Here is a 23,999-nt window from a genome sequence, read left to right on the forward strand (position 1 = left end):
CTCATCACAGCGCTGGTCGCCATCCATCCGCTCCTCCTGTACCACAACAGATGGTGACAAACAACATTGCATCAAGCGGGGAGCACATCAACAGACCGCAGCATCCTGCCCGTACAACACGAGCCTTTTGTCAGCATGCTCAGAGGACAACAACGCGTGAGGCTTTGACTTCACGCGGCAGCAGAGGCACCGGCACCGGCAGCACCACGGCCACCAGAGGAAGCTTCTCGTCCGTCTGTGTCGAGTGGGGAAGATGGCCGCTATGAAAATATTAACCAGTGGAGGGCTCTTCCTGGCGTTCTGCGCGATGGGGCTGCTCGCTATGGCAATTTGCACCGACTACTGGTACGAGACGGACGCGAGGAGGCACCGAGAGAGGTGTAAAAACTACGCCAACAAGCGCAACGACCCAGGCTACATCTACATCTCGAACCACAACCTCCCCCTCCAGATGCCTCCGAAGAGGAGGGGAGGCGGCCCGGAGGCTGCTCCTCTCTTCAGGGGCAAACGACACTTTGTGGCCGCAGCCTCCGCGATGGAGTCTCACTGCAGTCGGCAGTTCAATTCAACGGCGTCGGGCCTTTGGAGGAAATGTCACCGGGAGGGATTCGACCTTGAAACCGAGGACCTTATTTACAAAGGTAAACACGAGCGGCGTCCCGGCAGGAGCAGGCCACGATGCTCGGCTCGAAGAGCACACTCACACCTTTAGCTTGACAGCACAAACACGGCGTGGCTCGGCAGGCTCTTTTGAAAACCGCATTTGACTTGGTTGCCAATCAAACTAAATGGGGATGTCTCATCAAGAGCATCCAGTATGCATTCCTTTGCCTAAAATGTTTTTGATCATCTTATTTGTGGCCCTGCTAATAAAATAAAATAAAACCAACAACAACAACCAAATATGCTTCATAGAAAGTTGCACTTTTTTTCCAGGAGCCTAAGCAAAGACAAACAATAACAAACCTTGAGCTCACATGGCACATACCAATGTGTTTTTACTCTCTACCCTGAAAACAATTATTATGCAGTAATATGCCAAGTGAACTTTCTCCAGTTGTTTTTTTAATTAAGAGTCATCACCACAAAACATATGGCAACCATTTTAGTAGGACTTCATACTGAACTTGACCAGTGAGAGTTACGCACATGTTTACACTTTTTAGAAGAGACTAATGCAGTCATATTTGCATGTCATCTGTCACCTTGTCTCAAAAATTTGTTTTTATAGGATGTTGAACACATATTCATCATATTCCTTTGAGGCTAGCCTCGATAACAGAGGTCATCCACGTGGTGCCTGCGGGACCACATGACTAGCCCTTTGGCTGGTTCTAAAATAGCTCAATAGTGATGAGACAAGTTGTTTGTTTTTTTAAGATTGTTGTTGAAGTGATTGTTTGAAAGTGGAAACATCCATCCATCCATCCATCCACTCATTTTCTGATCGCTTATCCTCACAAGGGTTGTGGGGCATGCTGGAACCTATCCCAGCTTTCTTCGGGCAATAGGCGGGGTACACCCTGAACTGGTTGCCAGCCATCACAGGGCACACGTAGACCAAAAACCATCTGCGCTCACACTCACACCGAGGGACAAGTTAGAGGGTTCCAATCACCTGCCATGCATGTTTATTGGAATGTGGGAGGAAACCGGAGTACCGGGAGAAAACCCACACAGGCACGGGGAGAACATTCAAACCCCACACAGGAAGGCCAGAGCCGCAATTGAACCCTAGACCTCTGCACTGTGAGGTTGACACGCTAACCAGTTGACCACCGAGATGCCAAAATGGAAACACCGAACGAGATTTCCAGAAATAAATTGTTACATATTGATATTTATCTGTTTCCTGATTATTCTGAGCAATCAAACTGTTAACCCTTTGCATTAATCAGTACCCGAGAAGTAGCCATTCGGTTTCACAAATTTTGCTCCTTCGATAGCATACCATTTTCCATTTTTCCATTTTCCGAACCGCTTAATCCTCACTAGGGTCGCGGGGGGTGCTGGAGCCTATCCCAGCCGTCTGCGGGCAGTAGGCGAGGGACACCCTGAACCGGTTGCCAGCCAATCGCAGGGCACACAGAGACGAACAACCATGCGCACACATTTTAGTGTGTTCAATCAGCCTGCCATGCATGTTTTTGGAATGTGGGAGGAAACCTGAGCACCCGGAGAAAACCCACGCAGGCCCGGGGAGAACATGCAAACTCCACTCAGGGAGGCCGGAGCTGGAATTGAACCCGATACCTCTACACTGTGAAGTCGACGTGCTAATCACCGGACTACCGGGCCGCCCTCGATAGCATACATATTTTAAAATCATCAACACACACTGATTTTATACAACGTGTTAGCTAATTAATCAATGAGATTGAAATTGCTGTCTTGGCTGTATTTTTACAACCGATCTTTTCATCATTTAACAATGCATGAGCAGTCCCGAAAACTATCCAGAGAAGATTTTGCTGAGGGATGTTGCATGTATTTGGTTGGAAAGTCAATGTTATTACATACACAGCTTTCCGCATTAGTAGATGTCAAAAGGGCTCGTTTCACCAAAGGCCAGTGTGTTGACGCACATGACAATGTAAACACCAATGAATGACAGTATTACACTTTGCCAGTCCATTTCCCAAACCACATCTTCCTGCATGTTTGTACAAAAGTCAATGGCAAAGACACATGCAAACATTCATAGTTGAACAATACAATGGCCAAGCTGGTTTTTGAACTAGCATGACGCATGCAGACTCGAAGCTCTTGTGTCACTATTTGCTCACAAAGTAAGGCCAGATAGCATGAACGTGTAATCTTTTGTTATACCCGTTATTTTTACTTGAACGAATCCCAGAATTATACAGAAATCTGTTTTTCGGACAAAATGACTAATAATTATCAGGCGACATGATCTTTCGTCATGTCTTCCCTCAAGCGCAAATATTATTGAAGTTCTAGGAAGAACAAGATTCTCAGAGGCTTTGTGGTCATAGCGTTGCTCTGCCAATGCGTTATGCAACACTTCTGACTGTTTCTGAAAATAATTAAAAACACAACTGTAACATTTGAAAGGGGGAGAAATGAGGCACGTCGTTTGTGGGTGGAATACGATGTCAAAGAAACGTGTATGTAGTATAATGCTAATTTGCTCATTGCAAATGGTACCTAATTTCAGCCTTAGAATCTGACATTGTGACAGTTTGGTGTTTCTTAAACACTCAATAAGATTGAAAATATAAAAATATATATTTTGGAAGATGGTGTCTCTTCAGTAGCAACCAAGTACGGTGATTTTTTATTTTTGGATAATCACATGTTCTTGTGTTAAGATTGTAACCATGAACATTTTGAAAATATCATTCCCGCTCAAATGTAAAAAAAAAAAATGCAGGCCTTATGAGCTATGGAATCATGTATAAGCTACAGTATGTTCTATAGCAGTGATTTTCAACTGGTGGGTCATGGCCACAGCTAGCAAAAAGAGGGAGGTGCCGGCGCCGTCCTCCCATTTCACCCGGCGCCGACACCGAGAGGTCCCCCCCCCCCCCGCCCCCCCACCAAATCGAATAATGCTGGAAGGCGCATGGCTTTACCACCGTTGGAGTATACCTACATTGTGTTTCAGATTATTTATTTATAAATACTTATTATTTCATTTGTGGAGTTTGCATGTTCTCCCCGTACCTGCGTGGGTTTTCTCCGGGTACTCCGGTTTCCTCCCATATTCCAAATACATGCGTGGTCGGTTAATGGAACACTCTAAGTTGTCCAGAGGTGTGTGTGAGTGAGTGCAAATGGTTGTTTGTCTGTGTGCCCTGCGATTGGCTGGCAACAAGTTCATGGTGTCCCCCGCCTACTGCCCAAAGACACCTGGGATAGGCTCCGGCATGCCCGAGATCCTCGTGAGGATAAGAAAATGGATGAATGGATAGATTGTTTATAGGCATACTTTATTTAATATTACACCTTTATTTTTACTCCCCTCACTTTGGCTGATCTGTTTTAAAATCACAATTTTGTTTTGTTACTTGGCAAATCTTATAGGATGAAACAGGATTGTCTAATAGAATTTTTATTTTTTCGATTTTATTGATTAATACATTAACATTTACTACCACGCATAAAAGAAGAAAAGTACCAAAAATGGGTGCAGTTGAGTTCCAGTTTCGATTCCCAGCTACCAAGAATCGGAACCAAAGCAGTTCAAATGTGAAAGATAACCATCCCTTTTTGAGAACCACTGTTCTGTAGTATTGTATTTATGTAACGCAACATTGGCAAAAGGTTTCGGAGAATTTAAGTTTTTAGTTGGATGAATTCAGGAGATATTTATGTGCAATGTTTCACTTTTTCTTTGTGTCACCAGGAATAATTCAAAGATGTACCCCAGTAAAGTATCACTACACGTCCTCCATTCTTCCACGAAATTTACCCGTCAACATCACGAAGACCATACGGCAGGATGAATGGCATGCACTTCGTGAGTAACAATGTATTGTATTTTTTATGAAGAGTTGACCCTTACATTTTTGTTTGCACTTTTCTCTTTTTTTGACATCCAGCATTCTGCTTTTTGGCTTTGAGCACATACTACAAAATGTGATGTCCCAGGCTTTCTTTTAAAGGAATCGGAATTCTGTTGTTTCTCTGATCTTAAGGAGATATTTTCTGTCTTTGTCCATGTTATTCCTAATCGAAAGGGAAAATAAATGGAGTTGTTTTGTCCAGTCATGTCTTTTATGTCTGTGGTCTGTGTTTTGTGAAAATGGGATGGATGTTAAAAAACAAATGTCTGTCACTCCACTGAATCATCTCAAGCATGAAATGGTATTTGCTGTTTGGGCAGCTTTATTTGAAGGCAAATCAGTCAGATGGTCCCAAAGTGGTCTATTTATTTATTTATTTATTGCCGGCAGGTGGGGGGGCTGTGGGGGTTGTGCTATGGCCGGTGGTTGCTGATACTGATCGGTACTTGAGCAACGACTGGCTTGTTCCAACCCATCAGCAGGCCTCGGTCTTTCGGGGACCACATGAAGTGCATGGGGGGAGGGGGGTGGCAATTACCCTATAAACAATTGCATGTGTGCGTGCATGTGTGGCTTGATTGCAACAGTGCAAAAACACATTCACTAGGGCTGGGTTTGAAAAAAAAATCGTTGAATCAAATCCAATCGATTTTCCTTTTCAGAGCCCGATATTGACTCATAAAACCATAAATCAGTCCTTTTATTACGTCTTTATCCCATAAATGGATGTGACTTCTCGCATCATGCAAAATCTTGTCACCATGTGAGAGTAGCCTATCATAACAACATGGCGGACGCACAGAGATCTGTGCCAACCAGCTTGAAGCCAGATGTCTGGCAGTTTTTGGGTTTTAAAAAAACACAAAGACAAAGATGAACTGAAAGTGACTATCACAGGAAAGTGAATGTCATGAGATTATGGTGTGTTTTTTTTCTTTTTATTTACACAGCCTGTCCTGTGGTTGGACCTAATATAAGTTATTTACAGCAGAGGGCCACATCGCTTTTCGCTTCTCTGATGGGGGGCCAGGGTCAGTTTGTAACACAAAAAGTGTGACTGCAAGAATACCTAAACATAAAAAAAGTTTTTTTTTCCAGAAAACCACACAAAATCAAATCACTTTTTCTGGATTTTTTCACAGAACAAAAGTCAGGAAAAAAATCATAACACCAATAATGAAATAAATAATAGCAAAATAACCCTCTTCAAAGAAAAAAAACAGGGAATAAATTACACCATTTATGAAATAAATAAAAATCAACTTTGCTCTGATGAAGTTTATGCATGACACCACAACCTTCATGACAGAATCCCAAGTCAATACTTTGCAGCACAGTGCTTGCTGGTGAATTAGGCAGTGAATTTGAAATTCCGTTCTTCCACCTCCTAGTTCATGCGTCCTATTAGACCCCCGAGACGCGCCCACCATACTCGCAGCCCCGTCAGTTGTGTTGCTGGCCAACTTTGACCAGCCCAGGTCTAACTCTCCCATAGCTCGGTGCGCTTTGCCGAAAACATACTCCCCCGTCGTAGTCCCTTTGAGACTTTGGAGGGCTGCCAGCTCCTCGCACATCTCAAAGTTTGCGCTAACTACACAAATGAACATTTGCAGTTGCACTGTGTCCTGCACGTCCTTGATCTCATCCAGTGTTAATGAAAATAATTCAAATTCTTTCGTCTTCTGCTGCAGCTGGGCATATACATTACCCGCGATTTCTTCGATACGTCTGGCGATTGTACTCACTGATAGACTCACGGTATTACAGACGTCTTTCTTCTCGGGACACACCTCCTCCGCGACAGCATTCATGCATTTCTTGACAAACTCTCCATCAGTGAAAGGTTTACCGCTGCTTGCTATTAGTTGAGCAAACTGAAAGCTAGGCTGAGAAGATGGCTGGTTCAGCTGAGGTTGGCGTACAAATATATTTTGCTGAGCTAACATTCCTCTTTTTAGCATTGACAGTTTGTCTGCTCGCATTTGGCCATGCAAAATATCATACTTGTCGTTGTGATGGGATTCATAATGTCAGATTCTTTGAATCTCGCCACCGCCTCCTGACAGATGAGACAGCCAGCCTTTTCTTTGCATTGAACAAAAAAAATAAATAATAATAATCGTTTCTCCACTTTGGGTTAAATTCCCTGTATTCTGAATCATTTTTTCTCTTGCCTACCTAACCTTTTAGCCATGATTACATTCTCTTTGAGAGGCGCAGGTTTAGGATTTTTTTTTCTGGGGTTGCCAGATAACGGCACAGACCGCAGAAGGATGGAACAAATATCACTTTATATGTGTTTATGAAATCGTTATGAAAACTACCTAATAGTTAATAATGAAAATATTTCAGAACTAAGGAATACTTTAAATGCAAAAGCCCAACTTTATGATAAAATACAAATACACACAGATGAAAACGAAATCAAAATACTCTCCGGTATTGTTCGGGGGGCCGGACCAAATGTGGAGGTGGGCTGGATCCGGCCCGCAGGCCGTGGTTTGGTGACCGCTGATTTACAGTATTGTTTTGATCAGGTCATGTTCCATAAACCATACATGATTAATGCAATTGATTTGGGCTCAAATCTGAATGTAAATGTTCATATTTTACTAATGCACCAAGTTAGAACAAGTCCTTTGTCCTATCTGCAGCCTTCCTTCTGCGTGAAATCCTTTACCGAATCAAACATCAAAGTGAATTGTGAATCAAATTGAGCCCTTGTGGATCCAGCCCAAACATTCGCACACATTCACACACATTAGATTCCCATCAATCAAACAAAATACCATTGTTTCTTTGTCCTTTTAATTTCTGAGTGATAAATAACTCAACACTAGCATTTCTTTATCCCAAAACAGAAAATAAGAGCAGGGAACTTCTGCTACTTATTCACCCATACAGCTAAATGAATTGTCTTCACATCACTTGAGGCCAACTCAAAATGATTCCCAATAAAGAGACAGGACGAGTATTTGTCTTTCCTTGTTCTTCTCCAGTTTTTCTCATTCACTTCACTGCTCTCATCTTAAAACATTGGCACACCATTGTGGACGATGGCGATTTGGGTATGGACGTGTTTATGTGGCTTTCCTTATAAAAATACATAAAATAGGCCAACAAATCTGTGTACATCACATAGGTTAAGACACTTTCACTTAACAAGCCATATTAAACAAAGTGGGGTTAAGCTAGCAACATCCAAACAGTACTTCTGCTTTGAACGCTTTTCCTGAAACTAAATTGGTGCCACTTCCACATTTGAATCTGTTCTGTGACCACGCTCGTAACTCAAAACACTCATAATTCCAACCCTTCTTTGCGATCAAATGAAATCGGAAGACAATTAATCCCCCCCAAGACCCTAAACAAAACAAACAAAAAAACCCACTGCCAGCCCATTTAAAACGGATCTTCTTGGGCTTGTGTGGCCGTCACTGCCACACAGTGACAAGATTTGCTCTCCACATAAGCTGCAAACAGCACAAAATAGCAACGAATGCAGTGTACTTTGGCCATTCTTGTGTCTGTTGGCAAAAAAACATGCTTAATGCCGCATCACTGCCACCAAAGGTCCTTCCACTGCAAAGAAACCAATGTGAATTGATGGTGTCTGGAACCACAGTTGCATACAATGTGCTGTACAGAAAGTAAAAATCAGACATAGACAACCAAAGACAGTTAAAACATACAGTATATTTACATAAAAACTGTAAAACAACACAACGCCAAAACATTGCCAAGTGTCATGCTGAATCGAAAGCCCAAAATTAAAATGCATCTTGAAAAAGATGTTCAGATATCAAGGCACCACTGCATCCTGAATAACGCCTGGAGTCTGCTGGGTTGGGCACTCGCTCACCCGCGACCCGAATGAGGAGGATGGGTGCTCAGAATGGGTGGATACAAATCTAAAATAATATAATGTTTAACCACTGTCCTATGAAAATAATGTATTTACATATCATATACTGTGGAATGTTTTTATTGTGTGTTTATTGTCAAAAAGGAAAATTTAATTTCCATTTGTTGTTTTGAGGGGGGTAATAAAAAACATTTTAAGTTACACGCTCTGTATTGGTCTGGAGCAAAAGTGTTACGTGATGTAATAGTAATTGCAGTGATGGCTGTTGTTCACATGAATCATTCTGTAACCTTGTCATCTCTTCTTGCAGATCTAAGAAGAATGACAGCCGGCTTTGTTGGTATGGCCGTCTCCATAATACTTTTTGGCTGGATAATTGGAGTGCTGGGTTGCTGCCAACAGCATGACCTCATGCAATATGTAGCTGGGCTACTCTTTCTCATGGGAGGTACTGTGTGGAAATATTTGCGCACAATTATCGGGACACTAACACATCGACCAGCCACAACATTCTGGCCACTTGCTCAGTGTCGTGACATCTAATACGGCTGCTGTTTAAAACAAGCTGCTTTTCCTCAGATACTAATGTTCACATTTAATTGACACCGTCAGAGAAATGTATCTACCCAGATGTTCTTTTTTATGATTGTAATGTGCATTTGTGTAAAACTGGACTGTATTTTACTCAAAGCTGTTCCTTCTGCTTTCGCCTCTTTCCAATATCGTAATTGACATGACCAAGATATTACACTCAGCTCTCACATGATACACTACAAAACCGCCCCATCAGTATCACCATAAGGCGCCTTTGCGACATCCGAATTTTAGCCCCCTTATCTGAATTCTTCAAATCAACTTCAAATTCAGTGTATTAAGTAGATCTAGAGCAGCCCAGTGGACCAGTGGTTAGCGCGTCGACCTCATAGTGCAGAGGCACCAGGTTCAAATCTAGCTCCGGCCTCCCTGTGTGGAGTTTGCATGTTCTCTCCGGGCCCGCGTGGGTTTTCTCCAGGTACTCTGGTTTCCTCCCACATTCCAAAAACATGCATGGGAGGCTGGTTGAACACTCTAAATTGTCCCTAGGTGTGGGTGTGGGCGTTCATTGTTGTTCATCTCTGTGTGCCCTGCGATTGGCTGTCAACCAGCCTACTGCCCGAAGACGGCTTGTATGGATTAAGCGGATCGGAAAATGAATGAATGAATGAAATAGATGTAGAGTACATGCACACAGCAAAATATGGGAGTGAGCTGATGGGTGGATGATGACATGATGGCCAATCTTGGCATTTTGTTGAGCACATGGTGGAGTAAAATCATTTCGTTAGCAAACTGCTTTAACAAATGCGTTCTGACTTTTTAAAAGGTTTTAATGTCAACTGATGTTTCTCGATGACATAATGGACGTGTTAAGCTTGACAACATCCAACTACACAACCAATACCATGAAAATTATGAATCCCATTAGAGATATTTACTCTGCATTAGGCAATTTTCAGCAACTATTCAAAAAGGAATGTAATGTCAGTGAGGGTTACTTAAAGGGGCAGCTATCCCATAACGACATGACAGACAGCAACTTTGGGGATATATGCAAAATGTTATAATGATAATAGACATGTTGTAATGACATGTTTTATCAAATAACCTGTTGTGGACAAGAAATAGACTCCCCCCGTACCATTTACCCACTTATTACACACACCGTTTGTAGGGCTGGGTATCGATTAATCATGTATGTTTTATTGAACATGACCTGATCAAAACAATAAATACTTTAAATCAACCCCTCGCAAAAAGTGGTTTATTAAAGTACACCAGAAGTAACCTGGCGGCCTGGTGATCGAGTGGTTAGCACGTCCACCTCACAGTGCAGAGGTACTGGGTTCGATTCCAACTCTAGCCTTCCTGTGTGGAGTTTGCATGTTCTCCGGGTACTCCAGTTCCCTCCCACATTCTAAAAACATGTGTGGCAGGCTGATTGAACACTCAGAATATTGTCCCTAGGTGTGATTGTGAGGGTGACTGGTCGCTTCTCTGTGTGTGCCCTGCGATTGGCTGGCAACCGGTGCAGGGTGTCCCCCGCCTACTGCCCGAAGACAGCTGGGGTAGGCTCCAGCACACCCCCCGACCCTTGTGAGGATAAAGTGGTTCAGAAAATGGATGTATGGATTGAAGAAGTAACCTTTTCTCTACTAAATTAGACGCAGTATACTGTATATTCCATCCATCCATTCATTTTCTGATCTCGGGGCGTGCTGCAAACTATCGCAGCTGTCTTCGGACAGTAGGCGGGGGATACCCTGAACCGGTTGCCAGCCAATCGCAGGGCACACACAGAGAAGCGACCAGTCACAATCACAATCACACCTAGGGACAATTTGGAGTGTTCCATTAGCCTTCCATGCATTTATGGTAAGTGGTACGAAACCGGAGTACCCGGAGAAAACCCACGCAACCACGGAGAGACCATTCAAACTCCACACAGGAAGGCCGGAAAGGAACCCTGCACCTCTGCACCGTCGCTAACCAGTCAACCACCGGCCCACCCGTACTTTTTAAATCCTATATTTTTATAATCTTTACAGACGTACAAAGTATTACTTGGCTTGTACTGAAAAGTATACAGACAGATACTTATAGTATACTTTTAAAACTTAGTTCCAGTGTAGTATGAAAAAGTACTCTTTATATACTAATACTCGAGGATATGTTATAAAGTATACTTGGTATATACTACGTTTTCGTAAGGGAATTCTAACAACAGGGCAGACTCTGTTAATAAAGTGGCAACAAACACGCTGCAATCTCATGACATTCACATTCGTGTGACCGTCAGTTTCAGTTCATTGCTGTCTTTGTGTTTTTGAAAGCCCCAAAAACTTCGAGACATCTACCTTCAAGCTAGTTGGCGCTAATTTGACTGCTTCCGCCATGTTGTTTTGATTGGCAACAATTGTGTCGTGGCTAAATCTAGCGTGATGAATTGATGGGAACCAGACTTACTGGTATTAAAAAAGATCAATTTATAATTTTCTGAATCGATATGGGGCAACGCAAAGGAAAATCGATGCAATCTTTTTTTTTTCTGGGTTCTCATAGTTAGCAGATGCACATGTAGTGTGGAACCTCAAGTTACAAACTTAATTGTTTCTGTGAGCCCGTTTATAACTTTAATAAATCAAGGTAATATTTCCCGTTGAATCCCTCAGAATCAGAATCATCTTTATTGGCCAAGTATGTAGAACACACAAGGAATTTGTCTCCGGTATAACACGCTGCATTAGTATCATCAATAGGGGTGTTCACACGGCAAGATTTGGTCCAGTGCTACGCCGGGGCTGCCCCAGTAGAGCGTTCACACGTGCAAATTAGCTCCGGCGTAGCCCCGGAAAACAGCTTACACCGGAGCAAATTTGATCCACCTCAGGGAGGTGGTTTAAAAATTTGCTCCAGAGCAAATGCTCGTTTGCGAAGCAGCACCGATGTAAATTTGCACGTGTGAACGCAACTGGGTTAAATTTGCTCCAGAGCAAATGCTCGTGAAGAGTTGATTACGTACGGCGAGAATGCGTTGCTTTCGTGCTCTGTCGGACTTCCGTCATGTGTTTGTTTAATAACGACACAAGACTTGGCTGGTAACATCTTTCCTTTTGTAGGAGACTGGACTGTCTCGGAGTTGTTTGTGTAGTTTGTTCCTTTGTTGTGTGTTCACAACCCCCCGCCCCCCATATATAATTTATTTTGTGATTTCCTCTCTTGATTTTCTGTTTGGCGCATTACATGTTTGCTTTTCTGAGTGTCATTGAAGTCATCGTTGATGTACATCTTTGGGGGCGGTCACTCTCGAGCAGAAGGCACGGACACCGAGAAGGAGAAGGAGAAGGAGAAGGACGTGCCTGTACAGTAGTTTCTTGAGTTGTGTATACGTTTTAAAAAGAACCAACACGACAGCTCATTTGTTTTCTGTCGTTTTGCTCCGCTGCAGAAACTGCCGTGTGAACGCAAGTGGGGTTGCACCGACGCTGTGCCGGTGCTGACGCGCTCAGCGGCTTTGTACGTGTGAACGCTCCACAAAATGTGCTGCGGTGTAAAATATATCGCAACAAAATACATCGGTGCAGCGCCGGAGCAAATGTGTGCCATGTGAACACCCCTATAAACAAGGACATGACAAATAGGTATGGAAGGACATTTCGTAATGTAAGTGAACCGTAGTGTGGTGGTACCACCCAGTGACAACTGTGAGACAATGTGAAAAAGGTTCAAGCAGAGCTGAAGTGATCAGTGGTAGAATACAATACTATGACAGTTTGTACAGTTGGTGCAGAAAATCATTGAACCATTTTAGAGTGACCAGTAGCAGTATTTGTTGTACAAGAAGAGTGACTACGTCAGTTTAGGGAGTTAATGGCTAGAGGGAAGAAGCTGTTCAAGTGTCTGCTGGATTTGGTGCGCATGGATCTGTAGCGCCTGCCTGAGGGGAGTAGCTGGAAAAGGTGGTGGGCAGGGTGCGGGGGATCCAGGAGGATTCTCCGTGCCCTTGTCTTGATTCTTGCAGTGTGCAAGTCCTCAAGAGTGGGTAGGGCGGAGCCAATGATTTTTTCCGCCGTCCTAACTGTCCGTTGAAGTCGGATTTTGTCCTTTTTTTTGGCGGCCCCAAACCAAACCGTGATGGAAGAACACAGGATTGATTCGATGACTGCCGTGTAGAACTGACGTAGCACCTCCTGTGGCAGGCCATGCTTCCTCAGCAGCCTCAGGAAGTACATCCTCTGCTGGGCCCTTTTCAGGATGGAGATGGTGTTGACTTCCCACTTCATGTCCTGGGAGACTGTGATTCCCAGGAACTTGAAGGTCTCGACGGTTGACACAGGGCAGTTGGATAGTGTGAGGGGCAACTGTGGAGAAGGATGTTTCCTGAAGTCCACGATCATCTCTACAGTCTTGAGCGTGTTCAGCCCGAGGTTGTGTCGGCTGCACCAGAGCACCAGCTGCTCCACTTGTTGTCGGTACGCAGACTTTGATGAGACCGATGACCGTGGTGTCGTCTGCGAACTTTATGAGTTTGACAGCTGGAATTGTTGAGGTGCAATCGTTTGTGTAGAGGGAGAAGAGCAGTGGAGAGAGGACACATCCCTGTGGGGCTCCAGTGCTAGTGGTGCGTGTTGATGATGTTGTTGCTCCCAGTCTCACCTGTTGTGTCCGTCCCGTCAGGAAGCTGAGGATCCACTGGCAGATCGTAGGGGACACACCGAGGTGGAGAAGTTTGGGGGTGAGGATGATGTTGTTGAAAGCAGAGCTGAAATCCATAAACAGGATCCTTGCATAGGTCCCTGTGCTGTCGAGGTGCTCGAGGATGTAGTGCAGACCTATGTTGACTGCGTCCTCCACAGACCTGTTTGCCTGGTGGCAAACTGAAGAGGGTCCAGCAGGGGTCCGGTGACGTTCTTTAGGTGGTTCAGCACAAGGCGTTCAAAGGACTTCATGACCACAGACGTCAGAGCGACAGGCCTATAGTCGTTCAGTTCCGATGTTGCCGATTTCTTGGGAACTGGGATGATGGTAGACTGTTTGAAGCAGGATGGGACCTCACACAGCTCCAGGGATCTGTTGAAGATTTGTTTGAAGACCGCAGCCAGCTGGTCAGCGCAGGCTTTCAGGCAGGAGGGGGACACTTTGTCGGGCCCCGCAGCTTTCTTGATCTTCTGCTGCTTGAAGAGCCGTCTCACGTCCTGTTCGTGGATCTGTAGTGGAGAAAAAGAGGGTGGGGGGTAGATAGAGTAGTTTCTGGTAGAGGTGGGTGTGTATGGGAAATGGGGGTGTCCTTTTCAAATCGGCAGAAAAACATGTTTAGTTCATCAGGAAATGCACCTAATCCATTTCAGCCCCAAAATTATACTTACTTTGTCTGTTTCTTTTCAAATTCACTGATTGATTTTGGCATACCAATTCAGGAAAACTTGTATTTTTTTGTTGAAAAAAAAAATCATAAAGTGAGATGTCACATTGTCATTTAACAGATTTATCCGCTACAATTTTCTTTTGATAATTTTCAAATTGTTGATTACCTCGCTCATGCTATCACCCGCAAGTGCTTTTTTTATTTCTCTGTCTAATAAAAATCAGATACATAGCCTGGTTACAGTACGCGAGAAGAGAAGCAACAACACAGACGCAGTCTGGTTCTAAGGCGCAAGAAGACGAGCACAGATCTTTCTGCTCATGTTTTGAAAAGCGCTTCCAATAACGCTCCCTGAGGCAGTTTCCTTTCCCTTAGGAGCCAGTCTGGCTGTTCATCACTTTAATTACGTGTTTGTCAAAAGTTCAATGTGTCTGTCAACATGGGACCTGCTGCCGCATTTATTCAAGGCGACCATTTCTGACATCTGTGATTGGCTGAATGGCGTGGATGTTGGTGGAATTTCTTACGGGGGGATGTGGCTATATGGTGCGATAACACAGACACTAACATCCATCCCATCCATCCCATTTTCAACACTGCTTATCCTGCACAGGTTCATGGGACTGACATGAACAGCTTGTTGTTTTAATTAAAGAAATGCTACATTTCCATAAGTATCATACACAAGGTAAATTGTATTTTGTTCTTTTTGACAAAATAAACTCATGATTTGTGGATTTCTATGAGGCTGCACGTCATTTAATTGATATTAGATTTTTGATTGGATGATCAAGAATGTGGAAGTGGAACTTCCGCCTACCTATTTAACACCTCTCCGATTTTGCCTTAAGCTGTGGAGGGACACAACTAGTTTTCAGGTTTACCTCAATGCATTATGTACGTTGTCAATGATGGTTACACAGCACAAGAAGAAACACAACATACTTCAGATCCAACCCCTTGTCCAAGACTGTTCATCCATCCATCCAGCCATCCATCCATCCATCCATCCATTTTCTGATCTGCTTATCCTCACGAGGGTCGCGGGCAGTGACAGAGCCTATCCCAGCTGTCTTATGGCAGTAGGCGGGGGGGGACACCCGTAAGTGGTTGCCAGCCAATCGCAGGGCACACATAGACAAACAACCATCCGCGCTCCCAATCACACTTGGGGACAATTTGGAGTGTTCCATTAACCTGCCACGTATGTATTTGGAATGTGGGAGGCACAGGGAGAACATGCAAACTACACACAGGGAGGCCGGGAGCTGGAATCGAACCCTGCACCTCTGCACTGTGAGGCCGACGTGCTAACCAGTCCAAGACTGTACGTATATCGAAAATAGTCCGTAAATAGAGCTCATCTTTCTCGGAAAATTTTGTGAATTGTATTTATAACCCGAGGTTTCACTGTATATACCCGCCTGCCCAAAAAAAAGAGAATAATTTGAAATGAAAGAAAAAATTTTGAAGAGAGACTGTAGGAGTATGTGTGTTTGGCTACTTAAAATAAGAGTTCCGTTATTCTTCTTCATTTTCATGACTGGGTGATTCAGATGAGCGCACCAAGTCACTTTATAGTGACATCGACCAAAATGAATACCTGTTGGACAGTGTTGCAATTTAGCAGTATTACCTTAATAAAACAGCTGTTGAATTTGAGATCCTCATATTCTGGCTATAATGATGTGGCTGGTCGTTGTGAACCGGGTATGAAAAGTGAACACATCCTTAGTAAATGTGTAATTTTTTTTCTGAACCTTTACAGAAAGTGTGAAAAGATCTCTGTGCAAAGCTGTGGGAGAAGAAAATGAGAGAAATAAATACATGTGCAAACATGCGTACCCACATAAATTGTGGATGGGACTGTTTTTACAAGTGACCAATCACTTTTAAACTCTTGTTAAATAGTAGCGAACCCCAAATTTAAACTAATCTGGTCGAACTGCATTCATCTCAGAAACGTTGCAACAACAGCCAAAAAGAGCAGCGATGACACCTTGAAAAAAATCAACTTGGTGGTGGCGGTGGGGGGGAGACACATTTCAGACAGAAGAAAGCCTGTAATGAATTTCAGCAAATTTACGGGGATTGCTGTTAGAATAGTCTCTAATTATATTGGTTGAAAAAAAATGAAAAAGACATACCTTTAAATATACGTCCCCACATGTAAATTGACAGGAAAATGATTGGGTAAGAATCACAACCTGAAATTTAACAGTGTCAATCAGTGGGCAGCACATTTCGATCATCGCTATTTGACAGTAAATACATTCCACTTCTTTAATTAATCGCCTGGCATTAAAATGAACCTCAGGGATCATGGGTGCATTGTTGTGGCGAACAAAAGAGAGTCTGGACACAAAGATGGGAACACCAGACAATTGTCATCAATCCTCGAAATGGGCTGTTGGAGGTTAACTTTGCCTGGCTGCTTATTTTGAGTTAGCGCAGCAAGGCAAAAAGTACAGCATTTTGTAATATAAGCTCGAGGAGCAGGTACACAATTGAAGTAAAGTACATGAAACATCAAACTACCGCACGGCTGTGACTCAGAGGTGGTAGGACGTGTTGTCCAGTAACCCTTTCCACTGTTCGAATCCCGCTATGTCCAAGTCATGTGCTGTTGTGGTTAATATGTGGTTAAGACTATACTGTTAAAATGAATGACAGTAGGTGCATTATAAAATAACTGTCAAGTTTACTGTCAGTTTACAGAGAAATTCTTTACAGTCATCTGTACAAAAAAGTCTTTCAGAAACATTGGCTGAGTCAGATACTGAAAGCTTTGATCAAGAAACTCCAAACCCAAGTGTGCATTGCATGAACCACGCCGCGCACCACCAAGAACACCGCGTTGCTCGATAATGCAAAATGCTCTCAGTAACGTTATAAAATTCTTACTTACTGTCATCATGCACAAACAAATAGAAGTGATCTGCCTGACAACCAAACCCCAAATACAGTCAAACCTCAGTTTTCGAACGTCTCTGTTCTCGACCAAATTGGTTTTTGACCAAAAAATTTTTGAGTTTTTTATGCCTCGGATGACGACCGAATTTCGGTTCTCGAACAAACCGAGCGCACTTGAATGCGTCACTTGACTCCTCTCGCCTTCCTTACACGAGGAAGTGACGTTTCCTCGGGTAGACGAGGAAGTGACGCTACATCGTGTAGCGTTCCATTGTGAGCAGACGTGTTCAAGAACGATTTTTTTTTTTAAAGACCGTGGTTTCGGTTTTCGAACTAATCGGTTTTCGAACAGCCTTCTGGAACGGATTATGGTCGAAAACCGAGGTATCTCAATAAATGAAATGCTCGGCCTCTGAAGACGCCTGTCTGCGAGGTAGATGAAAGATGTTTGCAGAGTGATAGTCACCTGGTGGCGCTCTATTGGTATTGAAGAAATTCGTAAGTGTAGTATGTTTAAATTCACCTTTCTGCAGATTATTTTTTTTTCATTACATCAACTGTGGATCAAATGAGACCGTTTAGCATCCATGAATGTCCAATAGACACCGATCCCACAAAATTGGAGAAGTTGAAAAATGTACTTTCTCCGTGTGTACACTGAGTGCATTTGTCTTCACAGGAACATGCTGCATCATCTCCTTGTGCACATGCGTGGCTGGAATCAACTTTGAGTTATCTCGCTACCCTCGCAACATGTACGGCCTTCCGGAGGACATTAGCCATGGCTATGGCTGGTCCATGTTTTGTGCCTGGGGCGGCCTCGGCCTCACTCTGCTGGCTGGGTTCCTCTGCACCTTGGCCCCCTCCCTCAGCACGCCGGCCCGCACGGCGACCCATAAGCCCAGGCACGAGAATGGAACCGTGTGACAAGGCCGGGGCGACTAACCGCCGAGCGCACGAACTACACTCTTCAAAACGTGGATGTGAACATCTACAACCCTTTTTGTCTCATCACCGTCTCACCGCGCACTCAACATCGCCATCCCTCTCAGTGTTCATTGTGCCTGGGTTGTGATCGCACACTTTCTGGAACAACGAACCCACAGACTTGAAAAACAAGGACCTCCGCAGGGACACCCAGAGTGCAACCTAACGTCTTTGGCTATCATAGCACAAGGTTTTTTTGATGTTGTCTCTTTGGACATGCTGACTTTATGGCAATCTGAAGGTGACTGTTTTACAATGGTGCTCTCCTAAATCCATTTGCTACACGTACACACACTTCTACGGGCGCACACGGGCCCATGCAGACAGACACCAGCTTTTCCACACGCTCATTTTCTGCTGATGAATCATGGGAGAAATCATCCAAACAGAGCAAATCACATCAAATGAGGCCAGAACATCCCGTCAGCCTTGCTCTTTTCAGTTGAGTGCAGTGCGCTGTTATCATTTGCGATGGGGAGGAAGAAAGAAAAAAAAAGATTTGTCAATCAATGCCTATTGCTGATCGTTCGTGGAGCACAATGATATCAAACGTTGGACCGTAGACCCTGTCAGATGTCTGCGTTCTCTACTGGGTGAATCAAGTGGTGTGGGAAGCAACAACAACAACAACAAAAAATACACCAGACTGAATTTGCATCCAAAAGCAAACCATTTTGATCACTTAAGAAGATTGTGTACGTGTATGTGCGCAATTACATCTCTCTGTCAACCAAGATACGATGTTTATGTCAAGTAGATTTTCAATAAGGTTGTTTATATATGTGTGTGTTGAAACAATGATGCCTGACAGTACGGAAGTGCGGGCTCAGCGGGATTGTTTTCAAGATTTGTGCTGCAGGGATGAATCCATTATAGGATTGAACAAGATGATGGCATTTTGAGGTTTTCGGGGGTGAGGTGGAACTGAAATGCCTAACTGCTGAGCTGGGACTTCGGGCTGCTGCGCTCTTACTGCTCTTGACAGAGCCGGTGGTTTGCTGAGAGCTTAATTGTAAGGCGACAAGAGACATATAAGAAAGCCGACTGCCGAGTGAAATTCAGGCGCTGCGTTGTTTACACTCACAATTTAAAGTACTTGGTTGTGGAAGGGAAAACAAGTGCTGCAAAGTTTTAGTGTTGCCACAAACAAACAAAAAAACCTGACGACTCAAAATGGTCCTTTGCGGCTGAAATGGTGAAATGGAACAAGCGGCATTTTTTTTTTTACACTAAAATCCACCTTTTTCAATGTGTTGCTGCACATCTAAGGAGTTATTCCACCACTTCATTCAACCATAATTCAGTTGTTTGAATAAAATGGCATCACTTTGATTAGATGCAGGGCTGCAACCTCCCCAAAATTCTCAAAAGACCAATCCCATTGTCACCTGCGGTGTTCAACAAATGCATTCCGCTGCCACCGCCGAGGATTCGTCTCAGAAATCAACCAAAACCATGAAGTGTTTTTGGGGGGCTTATCATCCTCCTCCTCCTCCTGGGCAATCGGCCCCCTTCAGGGACTTGCCCCCCTCCCGGGTCGCACACCCGGTACGACTCTTGCAGGTGCCAAGCGAGGTTCACACCCAGTGCGGGCCCCGGAAGGGCCCTCGCCTGATTATTGGTTAAGGAGGGTTGTGGGGCGGACTCCCACTCTCCTCCATTCTGGCAGGGCAAGCACTGGGTGCCTCACCTTCCAGTGAGACCCCACCTCCTTCCCCGCCGGCTGGTGGGCATTTAGCCGTGTCTGGGGCCCAAGAGCCCCGGCGTTCCCCCCTTCGCGCCACTCGGAGGCATCCCACCACGCGAGGGGGACTCAACATCATCATCATCATGTTCAGTGAGCTCATTGAGCCGTTTTAAAGAAATTTCAAATTGAATTCAGCTTTTTATATCCGAACGTGAACCAACTCGCTTAAGTCAAAAATCAATCAAGCATATCACCAAACCACAACAACAAAAAATGGTTTCTCTAGTGAGGAATGCAAGTCCATCTAAATTATTTTGAAATAATTTGAAGTCTTGGTTAAATTTTTTTTAAAAAGTACTGTACTACTTTCTTGTTTCTTCCAAACTTTAAATTCCTTGATGACAAAAGATTTGTATTTTTGCTTTAAAAAAAACCCATCCTGGTTAAATGGCTTCCACGTGGTGGTGTATTATTAACCGTTACAGCATAAACATTAAAAAAGTACATAGTGCTGTTAATTTTGGGCAGCTGTTGCGTCCATTTAAAGTTGATAAGACTTGTACATAACGATACAGACAGATGAAAATATGTGCCTACTTGACAAAGTGTGACCAAACCAAAACTAATCTGGGCCGAAGATTTGGGGAAAGTTGGTTTAATGTAAAACACACGCAACTAAGTATTTTATGAAATGTTTTCTTGTACAAAAGAATTTCTATCACACAGCAACGTCGGCCCACTGACAGGATTGAATAGCAGAACAGGCTGTTTATTGAGTTGGAAGGATTCTCAGTCGCTTATTTTGTGTGGGGTTGGCATTGAGAAAAAGAAAAATAGATCCTGGTCACCAAAACAGTCAAGTTTTAAAGTTTGGTGAGATGAGTCATTTGAGATGTTATCATCTATGTCAGTTAACTTTCTTGGGGAAAAAAAAGAAAAAAAGGTGTTATGATGCGTGTTGACAACACTGTATGTGATGTTCAAGTCCTTTTTCACGTTCCCAAACCCACTACAAGAGGTTTGACGTTAACTGAAGCATGATTGAAAAGGGTTTCTTCAGTGTCTTGTCAAATCTTTGCACATTGCTGGGTCTGTTCCAAGTCAAAGCAGACAAAGTTACCAAGTCAAATGTTTGCAAGGTCACATATGGCATCCAAAAGCATACGAGCATGTGATGCACAGTATGACGTGTCTTTTACAAACATTCTGGGATTTATACCACGTTGTGTATTTATGGAAAGTCCGTTCAACCATTTACGTATTGTGAAAATAGGATGGCATTAAAAAGGAGTGATTCTTAGGAATAAACCATGAACATTTATTGTGCTACGCCATTCATGAGTCACCTGACTTACAGAACACTTTTCGGGGATTTTTTCCTTCTATAAAGATCACCACCCAAAGTCTCCGGTTATGTAAGTGTTACGATAAGGACTAAATAGTAATGTGAATATGTTGACATAACGGAAGCGATATTACACACGTTATGTATTTATTTATTTATTTTGTGGTCATGTTCCGACCCCCTTTTTTGATCTGATGTGCTACAACTCCATATTAGATGAAGAGCACAATTTATGTCCCCTATGTGAGATTGTTGCATTCGATGCATCTAAAATGACGGCACAATTTGTAATTTTAACATTATTATCAGGTTTTTTTTCATACAAGGGAAAAGGAGGCCGAGTTTGATTGATGATTCAGAATCGAATACATATCCTCTCAACATTCAACTTCCTGTGTTCAGCAGAAAAGCTGCTATTTAAAGCGGCACGGCTATTATTTTTTACATTTGTACCGGTGTATTTCCCTGCAGGTGCTTTGTGGTGACTGAAAAGGCATAACAGACATGCATGATATCATTGCGGTTCATTTCAATATTCAGCTGTCGATTTTCCTTATTTATTTTACTGAAATAAAAGATGTAATTACTAGCTCTGTGGTTTCCATTGTCTGGTTTGCTGCAAGATTTCAGAAATCTTTTTGATGAAGGGTAGGTGTATTTTTATTTTATTATATTCTTTTCATGTAAGAGGGTGCAGCCTGTCCTCCAGAACACCACGTTGGCATTTTGTCACTGAGCACATGGTGCCATCTAGAGGGAGAAACTGCTAATGTGTTTTGGATTTTTTTTTAGCATGATTGCCAATGTACACGATGACCAAAGCAAACGGCACAAATCCAGTTGAAGTACAAGAAATATAACATAATAGAACATTTGTATTATTCAATCCAAATGTCGCCCCTGTGAGATGGGCATCATCGCTTCCTTTGGACACGACGTTATTCAAAATTCAGAAGCGATGAAGTAAAGCATACTTAAATTTACCATTGTGAAGCCTGGCTACACAAATCAACACGTACCTGTACATCATAAACACAAAATCGAAACACTGTAAATGTGCCTGAACCAATGTAATGTAAGCCTGCAATAACGTTAACAATGATCGAGCTATTGATCAAACTAATCGATTACATCCGTATGTTGTGTGAGAGAATGGCAGGTAAGTACCGTAAATAGGACACCTTTCCTATTTAAAATATGCATTACAGACTCTAAACTGCACTTGCACAATTCAATTGGAAAGTGAAGGGTGTAGCAAAAAAGACACGAATGATCAGTAGAACCGTCTATTTCTTTCCACGGCAATGGGCGTTGACCACCATGTAGCTGTCAGGTGACATGTTCGAATTGAGAGGCTTGACTTTGTCCCGACAGCCCCGGATTTCAGTTCTGCTAACTGGTCTTCCTCTGCAGGGGTCGTGCTTCTGGAGGTAGCTCAAAAAAGTCTCCCAGCCTCCACCCACACGCACCATCACGTGACGCTCATTCAGCATCTGCGCCAAAAAAAACAACAAAAAAAAAAGCCACACAGGGAATGTAGTTTTGCCACAATGTTTACGGATTAGCAATTAAATGAAAATAACACACTCACACACACACACACACGCTAATCTAATATTTACAAGCTTGCCTTGCATATGAAGTTGTTGCCATGAAAGTAAAATGATCTCTCAGGTAGCTTTGTCCAAATCTCATTAAACCAAATGAAAGAGCACCTCGTGCCACCAGCTGAGCTCCCCCATGACAGACTAATCCATATATGAGCAAGCGTGCGCACAGGAGCAGTGACGCACGAAGCTTCATCCGCACACAAAACACGTAACGTGCACGACTTGTCAATAAAAAAAAGCATACAGCCTTGATGCGCGCGAACAGCTGTTGCAGAAAGGGCCGCTGTCTCGGATTCAAGACATCCTTCACAGGCAAGGAGCCGTAGCGATGAAAACCAACTGCTGCCATGGCAACTACAGCCACAATACGAAAGCAGGGCAAAAAATTAAAGCGGGATTGAGATGAATCCATTGCACACCCACAACTCCCAGGAGACATTGACATTCCCGGGAGGCCTCGCAAAGCGGGCTATTGTCCTGTCAGCACTGGCCCACCCCCCTTCTTGGTTTATCGCCAATAAACCCTTCATTAAGGAAGCATTAAGAATGTGATCACACAAGCAGATATGCCCCCCACCAGCCCTCCTTCCCTCATGTTTCGAGACGCATGACACACGTATGGGATGAAAAATCAATGGCACATGCTCAGACTTAAGCAGCGTGGATGGAAACGCCGAGACACGGTCTATCTCATCTGACATCCTCCAGATTAAAATGTTAAGGTTGACAGGGGTCAAGCCTGACATTCTCCGTGAACCGTTTTCCTGACTCACAGCCACAGGATGTTATCTCCATTGCTGTTCTTTCACTGCGCAATTATTGCCTTTTTTGTTCATTCATAATTAAATGTACTACATATGATTATTTTTAATGGTTGCATTGTTAATTGGCTGTGTATTCTTCAATTATGTGTCAACTCCGGTATTCCGCATCTTTTAGATGTTTCCCTCCTCCAAAATACCCGATTAGATTTTTGTCAGACTCTTCCAGAGCTTGCGGACCGGAGTTTTACTCCTGTGCTTTGAATAAAACATGTAAACCACAGGTGTCAAAGTCAAGGCCCGGGGGCCAGATCTGGCACGCCACATCATGTTATGTGGCCCGCAAAAGCAAATCAAGCATGTCAAGTTCTATGATGCTTGCTAAAGTCTGAACCAACAT

The 23,999-nt window shown here is 43.4% G+C and overlaps 2 protein-coding genes across 3 annotated transcripts in view; one reads left to right on the top strand and one right to left on the bottom strand.

Annotated features, from left to right (window-relative positions):
- tmem276b (transmembrane protein 276b) lies at nucleotides 1-21,817 on the top strand. Its single transcript, XM_086106389.1, has 4 exons — nucleotides 1-641; nucleotides 4,370-4,483; nucleotides 8,705-8,842; nucleotides 17,889-21,817. The coding sequence occupies exons 1-4, from the start codon at nucleotides 254-256 to the stop codon at nucleotides 18,134-18,136; spliced, it is 888 nt and encodes a 295-aa protein (XP_085962515.1). The 5' UTR covers nucleotides 1-253; the 3' UTR covers nucleotides 18,137-21,817.
- gas2b (growth arrest-specific 2b) overlaps nucleotides 21,368-23,999 on the bottom strand; it is a 21,008-nt gene continuing 18,376 nt past the window's right edge. For both annotated transcript variants that reach the window (XM_086106385.1, XM_086106386.1), the window contains exon 8: nucleotides 21,368-22,721. In XM_086106385.1, coding sequence (XP_085962511.1) covers nucleotides 22,515-22,721 — 207 coding nt within the window. In that variant the 3' untranslated portion in view covers nucleotides 21,368-22,514. The remainder of the gene's footprint in view (nucleotides 22,722-23,999) is intronic.

The sequence above is a fragment of the Hippocampus guttulatus genome, chromosome 3, assembly GCF_054856545.1.
Source record: "Hippocampus guttulatus isolate MCC_2025c chromosome 3, RoL_Hgut_1.0, whole genome shotgun sequence".
Lineage (NCBI taxonomy): Eukaryota > Metazoa > Chordata > Actinopteri > Syngnathiformes > Syngnathidae > Hippocampus > Hippocampus guttulatus.